Source organism: Calliopsis andreniformis, chromosome 8 (assembly GCF_051401765.1).
Source record: "Calliopsis andreniformis isolate RMS-2024a chromosome 8, iyCalAndr_principal, whole genome shotgun sequence".
NCBI lineage: Eukaryota > Metazoa > Arthropoda > Insecta > Hymenoptera > Andrenidae > Calliopsis > Calliopsis andreniformis.
In genome coordinates, this window is record NC_135069.1 from 3,283,104 (window position 1) to 3,301,209 (window position 18,106).

Sequence of the window (18,106 nt, forward strand, 5' to 3'; positions counted from 1 at the left end):
AGTTCAAAGCTGTTGATCTCTTCATTGTGAAGCGGAATTGTCTGCATCGTTTGCTACTACTTGCCACGACGCGGCTTCCATCTGTTAATTGACCTAGCTACTCTATTCCGACGAACTTTGACCGACTCTAGGTCGTACATGCACTCTCCTTTAACCGTGAAACACGAATGAGTTAAATGGAGATCATTCAGCGGATTTTCTGGTCATTGAGTCTGATTTTTCCTAGGAAACAAGACCATTTTATATTTGGTCATTTAGTTAACGCAGCATTATTAGATAAAGCAGCAAGCTAGGTAAAATCGAGTTCTATTTTTGTGGGAAGATTATTGAATTGTTATCAGGTGAGGGTGGAATGTGGCGCCGAAATTCTCTGAATTCGTGTGTACTTCCAAAAAGGTGTATTCCGATTGGAAAGTTGTATATCATTTTAGTTTTGATCTTTGCTTGAACCGATGATCTAGGCTTATTTGATATAGATAACCACGTTAAAGCGCCAACTGTTTAAACTTGTCGATATCTCAAAGGTTCTTATAATCTGCTGCTAAAGTATGAAGTTAGTTAAGTGGAAGAAGGTTCGCTATTAAATAAATAAACCATGGTAAAATTGCCTGCCCCACAATTTTCTAAATCCTGATAATGTTATTTATCGATTAATCTCGTTGTGACACTATCTAAACTTGCCATAAGGTGTTTATCTGTTTACTTAAAGACAAGAGATTGCGTGCTACGATCGAGTTGCATTAGGGAGACTTTACTGCTTTTTCGTCAATACGAGCATTTGTTTCGATACTCAATCCTCCCTTGCTACTGCACACTGAAACACTATCTCCTAGTGGATCATCAGTGACCCGAATGTCTAGACGTAGGTGAAGCCTGCCAAGGGCTTATAGTTGTAGAAACAGTGTGTACTGATCCTCGTTTCATACAAGTGTACGTGCATTTAAACCATTTAAGATGTGGGAGGTATTAGTAGGTCCCTGATCAATTAGATTACAAAGTCTTCCAAAACAGGCACAAAATAGATCCCCATCAGAATATTTATGATCTTTCCCCTTTTGGTTTTAGGCTGCTATCTGTTTTTTCCTTTAGACCAGAATCGAGATTAGTTATCAGAAGTCTTACGTAACAGACAGAGGGGAGAGGCGTGGTGCATAGATAATCGAGACAATTTATTTACAATAGAAAAACGTATCGGATGTATACATATAACCGAGTTGGAATCCTAGCTCGCGGGATGCATCGGCGTTCCCCTCGACAAACCTGCGCGTCCCTCGCAGCCTGGTACTCAGAATAATGATCAAATGCCAGAACTAATCCTTAATAAACGTGCACTTATCTAATAAAGCTTTTAAACGATACATAATGTAACGATGCAATGCAAGAACACTCGTAGTAACTTATATATACGTAAACGCTGTAAATTAACCACCGTACCAGCTACAAATCCACGTCTAAACTCACCCCCTCTTATCCTCGCCCCTTCCTCCCCCACGCCTACCTCTACTCGACCGATATTATATTACATACTTAATAGTAAACGATTATAAGTTCGCGACGAATTGGAGACTTTGAGAAATGCGATTCGGGAGGACCGATGCTATTGAGAAAAGTCGATGCACGTGGTCTTCTCCGAAAAACGAAACTCGTGCTCTATTAGCTATCCATATCGTTCTACAATAAGAAAAGTAACTGTGGCTGACGGTACCAACGTATACGATTTATATCGTGCTGATATTTATGCGTGCTGATTGCTAACGATTTCGCGCGAAAAGGTCTGCCTGCGAGAGTCTCTTCTACTTCTCGCTCGGTGAGTGACAGAAGCGTTTCCTCGCCCACCATATGGCGGCCAGGGCCGCTGCCAGGAATCCGATTCCTGCGACGATTCCCATGGAGATCGCTCTGTTCCTGCGATAACCAGGCACCTCCAAGCTGACTCGCTCGCTCGTTGCTACGTCGTCTGAAATCGATATCGCGGCTACCTCGAACGTGTAGTAGCTCTCCTCCTCGAGAGTTTTCACTGTAATATTGTTCAAGTGTTATCACAAGGTTTTGCAGAGAAGAAGAATGTTCGAGTTACCTAGGTAATAAGTGTCGGTTGTTTCTGCTCTTCCATAAAGAATCTCTGATGGTCCTCGGAACCACCTGACTGCGTACATTCGGACCTGCTCTTTTCCATAAGCTGGAGGCTCCCAGGTGACCAAGTAGCCCTCGACGGTGGCTTGTACTCTGACGTTCAATGGAGGTCCCATTCTTTCATCTGAATGAAAATACATGTGACGTAGGTTCTAGGGTGTACAGTAGAAGAAATAAGAGAGTACAGGTGATTCTTACCTGGAGGACTGCGATACTCTGAGGCTGAGTTCTCGTCGATCGAGGCTGAAATTCATTTCATCGATATCAGTTGAGAAATGATTGGGAAAATATAGAGGGTGTTCGACGAGAGGTCAGAAAATTTAAGGGGTGATTCTATATTCTAAAATAAGACGAAAATGAAGTAGTTTAATTCTTGAGAAACATGTATGAACTATGTCTGACTCGAGACTGGGCACATTCTACTGATTTCGCTGCCCGAGCCAACTGATGTACCTCGGAAGTAGAATAAGTCCAGTCTCGAGTCAGACACATTTCACGTGAATTTTAGACGCCCTTGCAGCAACTAATGACTCTCAAAACGAAGCCTCAAATCCAATTTCATGCTTTTTTGAGGCGTAGAATCACTTCTTACAATTTCTGACACCTGTTGTCGAACACCTTTTATAATTTTGTCTCCAGAAGTGATCAAGCTTCAAGACTCGACTCTGAATAAGTATCGAATCAGTATCAGAAGACTGTCCACTTGTGGAGACAGCATCTTGACTTAGGAGTGAACATACTAGGCTGAGTAAAGATCCGAAGCGTTTTACTAAACATCCCATCACCATGTTTGTCCTGGCTGAGCACCATGAACTCGTACTCTCGCCCTGGGTTCAGATTAGCCACAGTCGCCTCGGTTATTTTCCTGGACACGATCTTCATGGTCCTCCATTCGGTGGTGTCGGTTGGTCTGTACCTAATATGCAAGCAGAGATCGTTGTACCTTCCCCTCAGCGCATAAAAATATAGCAAACATTTGACACTCGTCCAAGTTCCATTTACCAGACGGAGTATTCCATCTTTGGCCTCACGTATCCCGGCACCCAAGTCAGAGTCACAGCGTTGTTGCTACTATTCGCGCTTAAATTGTATGGCGCCCTCGGAGGAACATTCAAGACCATCAGCTCGGTATCTGCGACCACTGTCGCGGCTTCATTGCTAGCTGCACACTGATACAATCCCCTGTCTTGCTCCTGAATTCTATCGATCGTCAAATTGCCACCGATAATGATGGCCCTGTCGAGTGGCACAGGTGACCCGTCCTTTGAAGTAGAATATGACGTTGTTAGTCAGACAAGGGGAAACAGAGAAATATAACAGAATGGACACCTAGAAATTTCTGGACACCTACTGTTCTTTAACTCATCGATTTAATTGATAACCCACCTTGTACCAAACGATCGATGGTCGATGGGACTGATCTCCGTCCCTAGCATCACAGGGGATTTCCAAACTCTCGCCCAGTTTCCTTATATACAGATGCTGCGGCCTCACTGTGAACACAGGAGGCCTCTGCACGATCTGCCGATGGAAATTCTCGAATTAGGATCACACATTGTTACGAGTCATGCAACTAGCACGTTGTCAGAGGGAAAGAGTGCCTCTGAAAGTTTACAATTGGAAAATAAAGGAACGCTTAACACCCGTCTGCAGAGCTAATCGTCTTAACTACTGTCGCCTCACTCTTTGTAGCCTCGACCGAGTTAAATGAGAAATACTCGCCACAGTGATCGCTGGGCTCGGACCCTCTGTACCCAGCTCGTTGTACGGGGTGCAGGTGTAGCTTCCCGAATGGGTTTCGTCCACTTTGCTGAAGTACAAGGAACCGTTCCTCCTGTAGAACACGCCCTGAACATTGTAGGGGTCGAAGAGAAATCCATCCTTCTCCCAACGTAGGTTCGTCAGGGGTGGATTCGCCCTGAAGTGACAGTCCAGAAGGGCTGGCTTTCCATAAGGAAGGTACACTTCTCGGGGAGCGTAGATAACCTTCGCCTTATCTGTAACACAGTATCTCTATCAATCGAAGAGCAAAGGAGAGGGGACAATACTTTCGCTGGCGAACGATTCTGATTACTGTGTCATTATTCTCAGTTGTCTTCGTTGGTAATTCCCATTACCGTGTCGGCCCGATTATGTCATTTCCTGGGCGAAAGTGTGCGATCATGGCCCCGTGCGCTATTCCACCCTCTGATACTGGTGCAAGACACAATCTTGCACAAGCATTTAAGCCACTTGAACTGATCGAAAGCGATCACGATTCTGGGCGTGTTCAGATACTTACACTGCACGTTGAGGAAGGCAGACGCGCTTTGTTGGTCTCCATTTTCACCAGTTACCACGCAGCTGTACTCCCCGAGGTCACCCATCGCGGGGGAGTTGAGGGTTAGCGTTCCATCCTCGGCAACTGATGCTCTTCTTTTGAGATCCTGTGCAAACATATTTTCTAAGTCATTTAAACTTACAATTAGTGATCTATAAAAATATAAATTAATAAAAACGAAAACAATGTGAAATATATCTTCATGATCCAGAGATCGAAAAAATTGCCAATATTTGAGATGGTATAACTTTCCGAAAAAAAATCGTACAGCAGCGAGCCTAGGCTCATTCTATAGGGCAGAGTTTCTAGTTTCACGCCCCTGTATTGAATTTTCCCGAAGATCCTTTCACACTCGGCTGCAGAGCGAGAAAGAGGGGGTGGTTTCGCCCCGAATATCTTCAAAGTTCAATCGTCTGCACAGACCTTAATAAATTTTTTTCATGAACCAATTCAGGGTGAAATTAAAGGTGGAAGCCTCCTCTTTTTAACCAGCCCTCAGAAATTGATCTACGATTTTTTTTCGCCAAGTTATGTCTTCTGTTTAGGTACCTCGATTTCCGTGATTTCCACCCCCTCGCGGAACCATGAGACGACTGACTTCTCTCCCTTGGCGACGCAGTCGAAGCTGACCGATTCACCCTCCATGACAGTCCTGTTCACTGGTGGGACCGCCAGTAGATTCTCGCCTGGAACAGACGTCGGGAACGGCGACGCACCTGGGTTGAACGATTTAACGGGTCTGTCCAGGTTTAGGTTAGTAAGCATCAGCAGGATTATGTACATTTCCCTCGATCAATTTAGTTGGCAACGCCGATAGCAGGATTAATCATCGAACCGTTAATTTAGTTTAATTGCTGCAGTTGCAACGCGTTAATCGATCGAGATACATTAGTGTCTGTTAATTGACGAGCTGACATCGACAAAGTGCACAAAACGCAAGTGTTATTCCGAATCGGTGCGTGACAGAGGCATTATGTTAATTCTATTCTGCTGTGGAGCAGATCTGCCATTTATCCGGGAAAGGGAGTGTCTCTTTTGTCAATAGTCTCTAGTGACTCTGTACTAGGACTGGCACAATTATATTTATGATTGATATCTCCCACGATTAACCGCGTTGTCACTCGCTCATGGGGTGACTCAATTCTTCATTACAGGTTAACAGAATTCTGCCAGCAAAAACTAGAATTCCGTCTGAGTTAAGGGGTGATTCATCGACTCTAATCGTGCGCTGAGAAGTAATTCGACACATAAGGAAACTTATTCGATGCTGGATGGGTTTAAAACGTACTGCAATTCGGAAGAAGAATTTGCGTTATTCAACAAGCTACGTATTTTCACCTGTCAGAATAGAATGGTTCAAGGAGCATTGTATTGCAAGCATTGCATTAAATTAAACAAACTTAACAAGATACTCAGGCTATGTTTAGACGTTTTCTTCCCTCGCCAGAAGTCTGGCAAGACTTCACGGTCATAAGCCTCTGTTTAGTCCAGTGTTAGTGTCCACACACCAGCGTGACCCAATTCCGTGCTCAGAGTTAGTCACTTGCCACTTAACCACGTTAATTCCCTTCGCCACTTGCTGTTATCGAATTAGTCGATTGACGGGTACGAAAAAGTGAGCGACCTTACCATCTATAGCAAGGTGGAACCATGTCCCGTTGTTCCTGGAGTTCGGTGTCCTGTTGGGGAAGATCACCCTGCACTCGTACCATCCCTGGTCGCTCTCACGGATGTTGGTCAGATTGATGCTGCCCTGACCGTATCCTCGACTGGTCGCGTCTTCTAAAAGGTGGACGCGACCATCGTAACCTAGACCCACCGACGGATGTCCGTTGTACCATGAGAAAATCGTTCGACCCTGGAATCAAACGATGAGGCATCGCGTTACAGTTCCCTTTCGATATCAGGGGATGATTCGCTTCGCTAACAGGGTCTGATTGCTGTGTCATCCTCTTTTCTTCATAAAACGAGTCATCGTGCAACAGGTACAAGGGACAGTGGTCAGTTTCACTCATATGTACGTATCAATCTGAAGGACCATAGAATATTCTAATAAGACAACTGCTCTCATTAGAAAGAAATAATCTGGTACATGTGGAGGATCGAAGTTCCAAGTTCCTGTAAAGCTTTGTCTCTACTGCTCCTTGCTGTGTATTCTAAAGTTGAAGTTCACTACACATTAAAGGCGATATTTATTGCTATGAACAGAAGCATGAGGGAAGATCCATGGAAGAGTAACAAAAAGTTCTCCTTAGTTCTTTCATTGGAGACACAGCTTAAGGGGATAATCGCAGACGTCGCGGCAAACGTCCGCGGGGAAAATGAAAAACGCTGTAACCCAGGGAGCCCTCGCGGTCAAAACGAGGCTGGCGAAAAGGCCGCTAATCGTCCCTAATCGTCTGACAATGCGTTAGCAGTGACCCACTGGTTGGACCCCTCGTGTCGCGGACTCGCAGTGACTAGATATAATGCAGCCTTGCGTCCCGTACTCCAATTACCACCGTTCGACAGACAGAGAGGGAACCAGCACCTGTTTTGCATACGCATCAGGGACCAATCAGGTTAAGTTCCACTTGATTTTATGCGGTAGCCATGTGCGACGCTCAATCTGTTTCCGCCGCGCGGCTGCACGCGCGTCCAATGCAACATCCGCGAAAGAACGTCGCCTCCTCGAGGCGAACAGGAAGTGGACGCGTCCCAGCGACGTCCCTTTCGCGCTTTAGCACGTCCTGATTGATCGTTGCACGCGTCTGCCTACTGATTGATCTTTAACTATGTCTGCGAGTCTAGACTCGGACTGGGGGACCTCGGGTGCAATCGGAAGCGTGGAAGAAGTACTTGAAGTACTTGAAGAGCAGAACATCGAATTAGAGATTTGAGGCTTTCACGGTCTGGCGACATAAGTGGAGTTTCCACTGATGAGGCCTTTGGGAGTAAGCCTGACGTTTTGGAAGAGTGTTCCCGAGGTTTCGATAGCACCGAATTATACAGAAGTATCACTGTCATTCGATCCCCTGGTGAACAGTCTTATCGAGTTGGGAACACTTCCAAAAGGACATAATTTATCCCCAAAAACCTCGACACTGAAATTCTGGGACTCTCAACCTTTTCTGAGTTATGGCTCTCTTCTGAACATTGGCCATCTCTATGACCCCCTATCCCTTTTTTCCTATATTGATCTTTTTCCTTGTCCTCGTTTTTCTTTTCTTTACTTCATCTCCAAAATCCAGTGACCCCCAGGGGGTAGACATGACCTCCTGGGGGTATCACTTCTCAATAGAAATCCTGATGAAGACAGAATATCGACTCATTGATGAGGGAATTGGAAATGCTCGATTGGAAGATCGACGTTGAAAGGAGCTGCGGTCAGAGAAATTGTGCAATCGTAACCGCATTACTATCATCTCTGGACGCTTGGCGTCGATGATATTGCGTGACGTCTCGAAATCGAGACTTCGAGTCACGGAAACCTAGATCGGGACACGCGTGCTTCCCACGCGGATTGAATTAAGAGATCTACTCTCTGGAGAAATCGAATCACCTACCCTGCCTTGAGCGAGCACTTTTCTGCGCGGTTGGACGCGCGTTCCTGTTCTTCGGCCGCAACCTCGAGCGCGGATTAGCCAAGCACCAGGCTTCGTTTAGCCAACTTAACGCTTTTTAATCGCCAATCGCGCTTCATCCTGCGTACGCGTTTCTTCTCGCCCATCCGTTTCGAGCGAGATTAGATCAACGTGATCAAAGAGAATGTCTATATTGCTCTATTAGCTCTACCCACTGGTCACATTTCTCTGCCCTTTATGAACGCTGCGCAAAAGTTCAGAGAAAGAAGATTTTCCTTGAAATAAACGATGGATTCTCTTTAACCAAGGTTGATTAAAAGACACAGATCTTGGATGAGTTGCAGATCTTCCTCAGAAAACCGCAAACTGCGTCTCGTTGACAGTGAGCTAACACTAGCAAGGTTTGATTGTCCTAGAGTGAGATAGTACCAGTGTTGCGTAACGACGAGCTCTTTTAACTTTTCTGATAGAAAAATGTTGCTTGTCATGACCCCCTTGTATTTTTTATTGGAAATTAGGGATTTTACTAAGCTTACGTCACGGTTCCATTGAAGAATATAAGGGATCGGTGTCTCATGTGGGAAGTCCAAATCGCAATTGAACACCGCGTACTCTCCCACTCCTGCATTCAGGTAATTCGGCTCTTTCTCTTCTTCCAAGACCAAGCTGTAGCTAAGAGCTGAAATAGAAGAAAGAACAGGTCGAATCAGCAAAGAACCAGAGTTACTGATGCCCGCAGAAACGCGTCAACGCGGCAAACGAGGGGACAATCGGTGCAGTCGCGAACGTCGCGTGATAAGCAGCAATATATAGATTCAGCTCAATTTCAGGGAATTGGTTAATTTTCTGGTGTATTACGCGCGACCGTCAAGCGAGTTCAGCTGAATAAACGTAAAGTTCAATATCAACTGTTCTCGAGCCCCTCGTATTAGATTAACAACAGAGATGCTGTTTCAAAAAATAACTCACCTTGGTAACAGAGGAAGATCGCCACTAGCTGGTGGATCCTCGTTACGCCGCCCATTGTCCCTCAGATTTATCCGATCTCGGTTTCGCGTATTCACCGATTTCACCGTGGCTGGGTCGCGGAGAGAGCGCGAGCACGCGATGTCAGAAGCAAGTCACACCTCGCGACCGACGACGACGACGGCGAACGGAACACGGGAGCAAAACACATCTGTCATCACCCACACTCATCAACCATCGGCCACCACCTGCGATAATTAATCGGCACGCGGCACTCGCGCGATCGACGCTCTGCTGCACCGATCAGCGCTGCTGCATCCTCTCCCTCGATCGCCTCCTCCCTCTTTCTTTACCCTGCGCACAACTCGGGATTCACCGATGCCTCGACTCGCCGAGCATCCTCTTTCAAACTCGAATCAGAACTGCTTCGATTATTTCCTGATTTTTTAATTGAAATCTTCCAAAGCTGATAGAGACCTCCAGTCGCCGAGAAGTTGCTGGTCTTTTTGTCCAGCTGCCGATTGGCAGGGATGTCTTTTAACGAGAGGCGCGAAATCGAGCGGCACGAAGATCGTTGCGGTTCGCCGAGCTGATCCACCGTGGAACGTTCGCTCACCGAGTGGTCTGGTGGTTGCGGTGATAACCGAGTAATCGCTCCGCCTCGCTCAATCCGAGCGGATACGACGCCGAACAGCAGCAGTAACGAGTGCAGCTAGGGGGAAGGGGTAACAGTGCTCGATGGGGGAAAATGTGCTTGGTACCAGATGATTCTATGGTCGTGGTGGACTCCGAATGCGGTCCTCTACTGTTCCTGCACTCTGACACACCCACTGTGGTGCGTTTCAGGTATGAGGATATGGGCTGGGAGCTTTATGGGAAAATCGGACAGGTGTTATGAGTTAGAAAGAGCAGGAAGGAGAGTAGCGTCGAGGAAATTTAAGTTTGTACTACTGATTTTCGTACTACTGACTTTTTAGCTACTTTTGGGGCTCTAGGTTACTTCTGTTATTTATAATATTGTATGGAGACACATGCAGAGGAAGTTCAGAGGATGTTAGGTAATCCCAGACTCGCAGTATGTGTTCCTGGACATTGAACCTAGTCGACTTTTGTCCTTTCACGAGCGGAAGAATTATCCGCGCATTCAGCTGGCCGAATCCGCGTCCTTTCAACCAGCGCTTTCGTGGCCGAAGCTGATTCAAAGGAATTAAGAGGCCCCGAATGGGGACTAAAGGTTCGCTAAACTCTGTCATGTATAGGTGCATAGAAATGAGCAGCTGAACAGAGATGACCGTGCTCTAGAATGGACTAAATTTAGAGACGGTTCCAATCGCAGTTAGTGGCCCCATTTTACTCTTTTCGGGCTTCATTTAGCGACTGATCTCTGGTCGAAGACTCGCAGGAATAGTTGACACTATAGGTGCAGCTGCCTGTACCAGAGACTCCTCCTTTTATTTATCCACCCACACGGCGTAATTGTGGCTCGCGGTGCTCTCGTAATGGAGACGCCGACTTCCGGCTGCGAGTATTTACCATTGTTACGCTTTGCTTAGAGTTCAGGGCTCTGTCTTCCATTTTAAAGACTAAGAACCTTTCTATAAAAATACTTTAGAAGAGAAAAAAATGATCAAAGACTCCTTTTCTATTTAATAACTTGAGAAATACAATTCTTGTTGTTTCACGAATTCACGATTTACTATTGCAATCTTAAGAAAAGTAATCTATGAAAGATGCTCATTCCCGCCAGTGGCAGAGACTCATCGAATTTCGATCGTGTTCCGTCAAAGTGACGGCGACGACGAAAGAGCACACCGTCGGCAGAGCCGCGCGCCATTTGCGTGGGTGACCTCAGATTACGTCACATCCGTCCCTTGCCGCATTAGCAGACTGCCCACAGCCTTGTCACGCTGTTGAGATAATGGATCCATTCGCATGGATCACGATCCAGGATTGGATGTGCCCGGGACACTGGAAATAAATGCGTGCATAATGATACCGACCGTATTATTTCATCGACGAGCCATAGAAGGGAACGACTTGTTCCTGGTCCACCTGCCATGCGACCAATGAATCCTCGGAAATCAGAAACGGCGTTCCCGCGCGTCTGTCTCGTCTGTCACATTCAAGGTAAAGTGTCCTATTCTACTTGGAAATCTGCTCGCGACTCAGGGCCATTCTTACAGCCAATTCCTTAGCAAGGCTGGCTCTACTCAGATTGAAACGCTTGGAATCTTGCAAGAGTCTCATTAATCTCCATCCTGCATCCTATATTCAGAGTAGCTGTGCAAGAAGCTCAGCAACCCCCATGGCAACGTCAGGCATTCCGATCCTATCGCCTCAGAGCGTCGATCCAATTTTTCGCGGTGCGCGAACCCGCGACGCTTCGTATCGAGGGAAATCATGGAAATTGCGGCAATTCTCGGTAATCAGTGCTGTAGACGCGTTGCGCAAACGCCCCTTCTTCGCGGGTTTAAATGGCGGGTCGCCTTCTGTGGCTCGGTGAATCGCGAATGGACTGAGATTTCGCGTTTCTCATGTCTCTCGCGACCGAAAGCATTCGGGAGAACGATTGAACGGTGGCCTGGTTAGGCTGACCTGGCAGTGATCTTATTGCCCTGCTCAGCAATTCTGGTTCATTGGGTTTCTGGAAAACCTTGGATCTCGATCGTTTGACCGCGTTTCGAAGTCGAAGGCAAATTTGAGAACTTTTCTTATCTATCGACTTGCGCCCGTGAAAGAACAATGTTGAGTCACTGAGGTGTGAACTGATCGAAAGAGTGTAGTAGGATTTAGAGTACTAAAGAGTGTAGTAGAAGAAATTTTGAAGAAAGATTCTGCTAGCCAAAATAGATGAAAAGTTAAGAGTTACAAAATTGCATTTGGACTTTTGTTTCTGAGTTATTAGTTATTAAAGGTACAGCGACGCCTTACTTGGAGACTCATTCTACTTCCAGCGCGCATTAGTCTGATCAGACACGGCGATGTTAGTAGAATAAGATTATAGAATAATGTTTCAATCTGATTTACAGACCTTACTGAACACTCTTTGAGTCAGTTCACAGCTAAGAGATTTCACACTGTTCTTCGTCGATTGACACGCGTGGGCGGAAGACGTCGTGCAATGAAAATATCACGAGAGGCAATTTCTAAAATAACGTTTGTATTTATTAAATTTGAACGTTATAAACTATGGTATATATATTTGTATATGTATATGTATATATATTATATATAGTACTATCGTAATATATTATATTAATACACGATAATATAATATATTATACACTATAATAGGTATAGATATATCTTTCCTTTTAAAAAGCCGAGGCAACGTGTCAGTACGTACCGCGGGCAATCCCTCCCACGTCTCCTTCCCTACGAACGTAAATCGAACTTTATCCTCGATACACCTCGATACCGAACGAGTGTGTATATCGTGTGCGATCGATGCGTATCATTTCGTGTGTACCTGTGCCTGGAAATCGAGTGTTCGCGAGTCGCACACTTTCTGGAGGGGATTTGGAGTGAAAACGTAGATGTCCCATACACAGACTCTCCCTTTTTTCCTTTCAAATGTCGCTTTATTTTTCATTTTATTTGATAATAAATTGTTCTACAATTTGTCCTAGGTTAGTACGTCTTGGAGTTTCCCGTGGGGAGAGGTTCGCGAGAAAGCATCAGATCGATCAATAAAACGGTGAAGAATGGAGGTGAATAGCGAGCACTCGCGATTAGTGACAAACGAAAACGCGTCTTTCTGGTTCTAGATTCTTTCTCTGCTTCTGTGTCGCGCGTACGGGACGAAAAGGGACGACAGGCGAAAATAGCGAGGACAGACGGTGCGGAGGAACGTCGCGGCGCGTGTTCGAAGCGATTTTCGCGGACGAACGATAAGGAAGTTGGGATCGTTTCGCGACATTCTTTTTCTCACGAGATACATTCGCGAATTCGTGGTTATCTTAATTGTTATCGGGACGAACGAACAGTGAAACGGAACACGATTAACAGGAACGTAAAAACGTAAAAGTCTCGCGTGATCCTTATCGATCGTCGGCTAATAATGAATCCTTTATTCGTTGCTTCGCAGACGCACGGTGTTCACGAACGTTCTGCTCCGAGGGATGAGAGAATTTCCACTCGCGACTCTGAAAAATATGCTATGCCAGATGGCTTTCAGGTACGTAAAGAGCGAATACCTAAATTAATTTCATCCACATCCGGCGGTACGTTCGTACTCGCTCGAACTCTAAATAAATAACGCGACGAAGGTGTGATCGCGAACGAAAAGAAAGCCGTGACGATGATTCGAGGTAGACAGAGAAGAAGTTCGAAGTTAGAAGAAATAGAAATAGAAGTAGATCAGGAAGAAGAAGATGGCTTCGTTTTCTTTTCTTTTTCTTTTCTGAGGAACGAAAGGAATAGACGTGAAACGAAGTTATCGATAATGATTGTTGATGACAAACGTTACACGAACGAATTCACGATTCAACCATATTATTCACTTAACACGCGATCGCGCGAAACCATTGTCCTTTCTCTCGTTCCATATCCTACGTATCTCCTTCGTCTCTCGATCTCTGTATACACATGTGTACATACTCCTCGGTAAATCTCATTCAAGACTGTCTCAGCACTCGTGCCGCGCGATGACGCTCGATCCTCGCGGCACTCGCGATCCTCGAAGATACTCTCGTTTCCCGCTCTTCGATCTAACCGATCGTCCATTCTCTGCAAGCGTCCTCTTGAGATCGTTGTATCTAACTATGATATATCTACACGTTACTTATATGCCTATATCGATTGGTTGCTTTTCCTTTTCCTCTTCCTCTATCTCACCTCTAGACAGGTGAGGGGCCAAGGGAACTCGAGGAGACGTCGATCCACAGAAGCGAACGATCGACGTGTCCAGTTCCCTTTTTTCATTTTGCTGATCACTCTTCTCGATTTCGTCCACGTGGTAACGCTGCCTTGTCACAGATTCGCGTCTATCGATGAAACAGCGGACGATTCGACTCGATCGCGGCCATTCGACGTACAAAAAGATTACCGATCGGTCTCTCGTGCCTTTCTCTCGGGGTGAACGCTAGACGCGATCAGACGGTGTCAACGTCACCACGTAGATCGTGCACAGTCGGGCAGAGATCTCTGTGGTCGATCGACGCGCGCCTCTAACTCGATTATTATGATACAACAGCGACGATCGATTGAAAGCATGTGCGTGGCACGATTGCACGCTGGCCCCTCGGCTCTTCGTTGCACTCTGCACTCGCTCCCTCTCTCTCTCTCTCTCTCTTTCTTTCTCTCTCTCTCTTTCCCTTTCACACTCGCTCGCTCTCGTAATCCCGGGTAGTAGTAATTAATTTAATGAATTAATCGTCACCGCGTTCGTCGTTCTCGTTGGTTAATACGCTACACGCTACGGTCGTTTACGATTTACAATATCAATTAATTATCAAATTATTAATTCAACCATTAGAATTACTTTAGAATATTGGTACTCCTCCGCGTCACCTTTATTTCTTTCCTCTCGTTTTTATATATATACGTATATCTTCCTCTCAAGTAATCCCCCGTGTCTCTTTCTCTCTCAGTCTCTCGGCTCCTCTTTCACTCGCGCATCTACACACATACACGCACGCAACACCCTCCTACGCACTCGCTCGCGCACGCACACAGAGATTACAATGTTTAACGAAAATTATACAGAGCATCCTGCCATCGACAGCGTGTCGTCCTGCACGTGGGTTTTACGGTTCGTCGAAGTATAGTTGAATCGTGAGTAGGGCCCTTGCTAATATTTATATAATATAAGTATGTATAATACGTACGTATAAATAAGTGTTTGTACTATAAAAAAAGTAAAATGCTGAGACGTCGAGGGGGAGAAATGGTCGCGCGGTGGCGCGGCCCGAGAGTATTCGATTCTCTGTCCGTCTCTCTGGTCTCTGAGTGAACTGAAAAAGGGGATGGGTGGAGGAAAGCAACTAGAAGAAGCAGCAGCTTCGAAAACTCCAATGGAACAGTCGGTCGGTGGTACGATCGTTTTAGGTCGCCTCGTTCCACTCGATCGAGATTAGCCCGTATTTCGCCGTCAAATACTCTGCGGGCCGTCCACGGGCTTCGGCCTCGACTCGAGATGATTTAATACAATGCGTTTGGTGAGAATTAGGTGGGTCTCGAAGAACGCCGTTTCGTGTATGCGCGTGTATCACGTGTCTCTATCTTCCATGTATATATATAATCTCTGCTCTCTTCTCAGTTTCTCCTCTCGTGTACGTGTCGTGTCGATTTACATAATGTCTCCCGTGTATAACGTGTACGTGTGTAACCCCTTCCTCCCTTGTTTCCTAATGCACGAGTCGATCGGCTGTGCCACACGAGTGCACCTCGCCGCGATTTAAAGGAATCGAGCCCCTTCCTCCCCCGCGAATCCGTTTCCCGCGGAACGAGGAGACGGAGTGGCAGAGTCCCTTTCGTTGGCAGTTCGTCGGAGGAAAAGAAGTTCGCGCGCTGAGAGAAAGCGGCCCTTTGATGTGTACGACTCACGTAGAAAAGGCTGGGGGATCGAGCAGTGTCGTGGAAATCGCGGCGAGTGCACGCGCGTGTGCGCAAGTCTCGTGGGCCGACCAAGAGCGCGCGTAGATTCGAAGAACGTTACTTATTCTCGTTTTACGTTGCTTAAGAAAAATTATTGTGCCGATAATATGTTGGGTCGCTAGCGAAACCCTAAACAGGCAGTGCAGTACGAGTGAGTCCTTAAGCAATCTCGAGGCAAGCTTCGGCCTAATATCACGTTTCACGAGTCCATTTGCTCATCGATATAATTACATTGGTAGTTTTCGTGTCTCTGTGTACGTATGTATGTATCCGTGTATGTGTAATCGATTATCTTAATTACGTGTGGGTGTGTAATCCTCTGTCGCCTCGCTTTCTTTCTTCTTCTGTTAATTATCACTTACAGTGTACGATTAAGATTAATCTTACGTGTCGTTTGTTAAAGGTATACGGAGCACGGTACAGTTTCTTTGGAGTGTCATGCCGTCGTGTCTTACCATATCTGCCGAAAATCACTTTCCCCATACTTCTCCTCGTCTTTCCGAATAATTTATCAGTCGGGAATATTCTACTTCGAAAGACAGTTCCGTCAAGGTTCTCGAGCGAACATCCTCCACCTCCCTTCGTATTCCCATTAGTCGCGTTTCCTGGTTTCTATTTAATAATATAGTATCGCTAAAAATCGCAGTCCATCAGATCGGACGTAGGCGTCGTTGGTATGCGCGGGATATGACCAATACAACGATCGTCGAACTCGAATCGCCTTCGTTCAGTCGCTGGATCTGGAACGACGATCTTTTACCTCCTTCAACGATCAGACTCCGACGATGTCCGCTTAACGTACGGTTCTACTACGTTAGTTGTCGCGTTGGCGAAAATTTATGTATCCTGAGCCGACGAGCTTGCAACAGCTCTTTAGTATTGTAGATGGTTGCCCAGCTGAAGTAGAATTGACTTGAAGTTGCTTATACTGTTATATCGCGTACGATGATTCTCGTTGTGCTTTGACAGTTGGTCTCCGATGACAATCACGACGTCCAGAATCGGAATCTCGTGGTTCTCGTCACAGCCGGGATTCGCTAGGTTCCTCCCTCTGCTCCCTGGTAGCCCACGAATCTACCTCTCTCTTCTCTCACGATCTTCCTTTCCAATCATCTTCCACGCTCATCTCTCAAAATCTTCCCTCAAAATCTTCTCCCCCAAACCTCCACGAGCCCATAGCGAGCAACGATCTACCCAATGCAGCTTAATCCTAGTGAACAGTGCCGTCAACACGCGCTCTCCAAGTGCGCGCTCTGCCTCCTCCTCGCTTGCCGCTGGCGGAACTGATGGAACTCGGCCTTCATCGCTTGCACCCTGGCTTCTATATTATCTCTGCTGTACCTGGGCGGCTGGTGATGGACAGTGTGCACCTGGTGGATATGTGGCACGTGTATAGCATGAATCTGATGCACAGGTGGCCTCTCCTCCCTAGTCGGCGTGGAGGCTGACGTGGGCGTTGGCGTGCAGGAGACAGGGTCAAACTCATAGTGTCCATCGACGCTGCCTGCGTCCACGGCGTTCTGAATATGCGTGTGGCCGATCTTCGCCTGGTCCTGCAGCTCCAGCCACCTGCCCACCAGGGGTGGCGGGGGTGGTCTATAAGGCGGTGGCCGCCACTCCGCCACGGTGCTGCCGCTCCTCGAGCTCTGGTTCTGCTGCGAGGTGTTCTTGCTACCGAACCCCGAGCTGCTCGATCTGCTCTCCGGCGAAGTCTCCAGGTCAGGGGACGCGGCCAGCTCTGGAGCTGACCTCGCGTGCCTCGCGTGTCTAGGCGGTAGCCTCGCCCTCGGCCTGCCCGCTGGCTGCGGCGGCGAGGACGTAGCTAGAGGCTGGACAGGCACGAACCTTCTCGACTCGGCGTGGATGGCCTTCAGCGAGGGCAGCTCCTGGCTGTACCGCTGGTGCATGCTTCGCAGCTGGAGGTAGTCGGGCGGCGTCGGGAAAGAACGCTCCCCAGAGGACGGCTGCCTGACGGAGCTGAGGTCGCTGAGGTACAGAGGGGTCCAGGGCACCTGGGCGCCGCTGGGTGAACTGGCCAGGAACCTGGGCGACGAGATCGTGCAGATGGCTGGCGCGATCCTCCCCAAGGAGTTCACTGTCCCGTGGTGGTGGATGGATGGCAGGACCCCGTTGATGGAGACCCCGCTGCCGTCGGACCTGAGGCTCAGCTGGCTGGTGCCGACCAGCGGCCTCCGCCAGGAGGATTTCAGCCGCTGTTTTGGCAGGAAGCCGCCGTCGTCGCTGCTCGACGCGTCCAGGATGCTGTTGTTCGCCGAGCTGAGCACCGAGTCCGCCACGACGAAGCGGCCGTCGGCCGCGCGGGAGATTTTCCCCAGCGGTCGGCCGCGGCACGAGTCAGGCGTGTCTGGGGTCAGAATCTCACGCAGGAGATTTAGACCTGGTACTCGGCTTTTTCTAGGTCTATGGGTAGGACAGAAGGAGCGTTAGAGAGCGTTGCTGTGGTGGTTGGCATCGGCGGCGGGCTGTTCAACGTCGGAGGAAGAAGGAGACTTTTTATTGCGAAATT

General features: G+C 47.3%; 2 protein-coding genes across 4 annotated transcripts in view; both read right to left on the minus strand.

Annotated features, from left to right (window-relative positions):
* Positions 1–1,148: 1,148 nt before the first annotated feature.
* On the minus strand, positions 1,149–9,319 carry Bdl (borderless). 2 transcript variants are annotated; one of them, XM_076382759.1, is made up of 12 exons: positions 8,986–9,319; positions 8,553–8,695; positions 6,083–6,311; positions 5,003–5,139; positions 4,415–4,559; positions 3,856–4,130; positions 3,520–3,654; positions 3,136–3,395; positions 2,874–3,049; positions 2,332–2,376; positions 2,078–2,257; positions 1,149–2,017 (listed from the first exon to the last, which is right to left on the minus strand). In XM_076382759.1, exons 1-12 carry the CDS (start codon positions 9,038–9,040, stop codon positions 1,794–1,796), a joined length of 2,004 nt encoding a protein of 667 aa, XP_076238874.1. In that variant the 5' UTR covers positions 9,041–9,319; the 3' UTR covers positions 1,149–1,793. The 2 variants fall into 2 exon arrangements, with proteins under 2 accessions (XP_076238874.1, XP_076238873.1); XM_076382758.1 differs by having other exon boundaries at positions 5,003–5,169.
* A 7,325-nt stretch (positions 9,320–16,644) lies between these two features.
* LOC143182613 (protein turtle) overlaps positions 16,645–18,106 on the minus strand; it is a 39,556-nt gene continuing 38,094 nt past the window's right edge. For both annotated transcript variants that reach the window (XM_076383725.1, XM_076383724.1), the window contains exon 14: positions 16,645–18,000. In XM_076383725.1, coding sequence (XP_076239840.1) covers positions 16,806–18,000 — 1,195 coding nt within the window. In that variant the 3' untranslated portion in view covers positions 16,645–16,805. The remainder of the gene's footprint in view (positions 18,001–18,106) is intronic.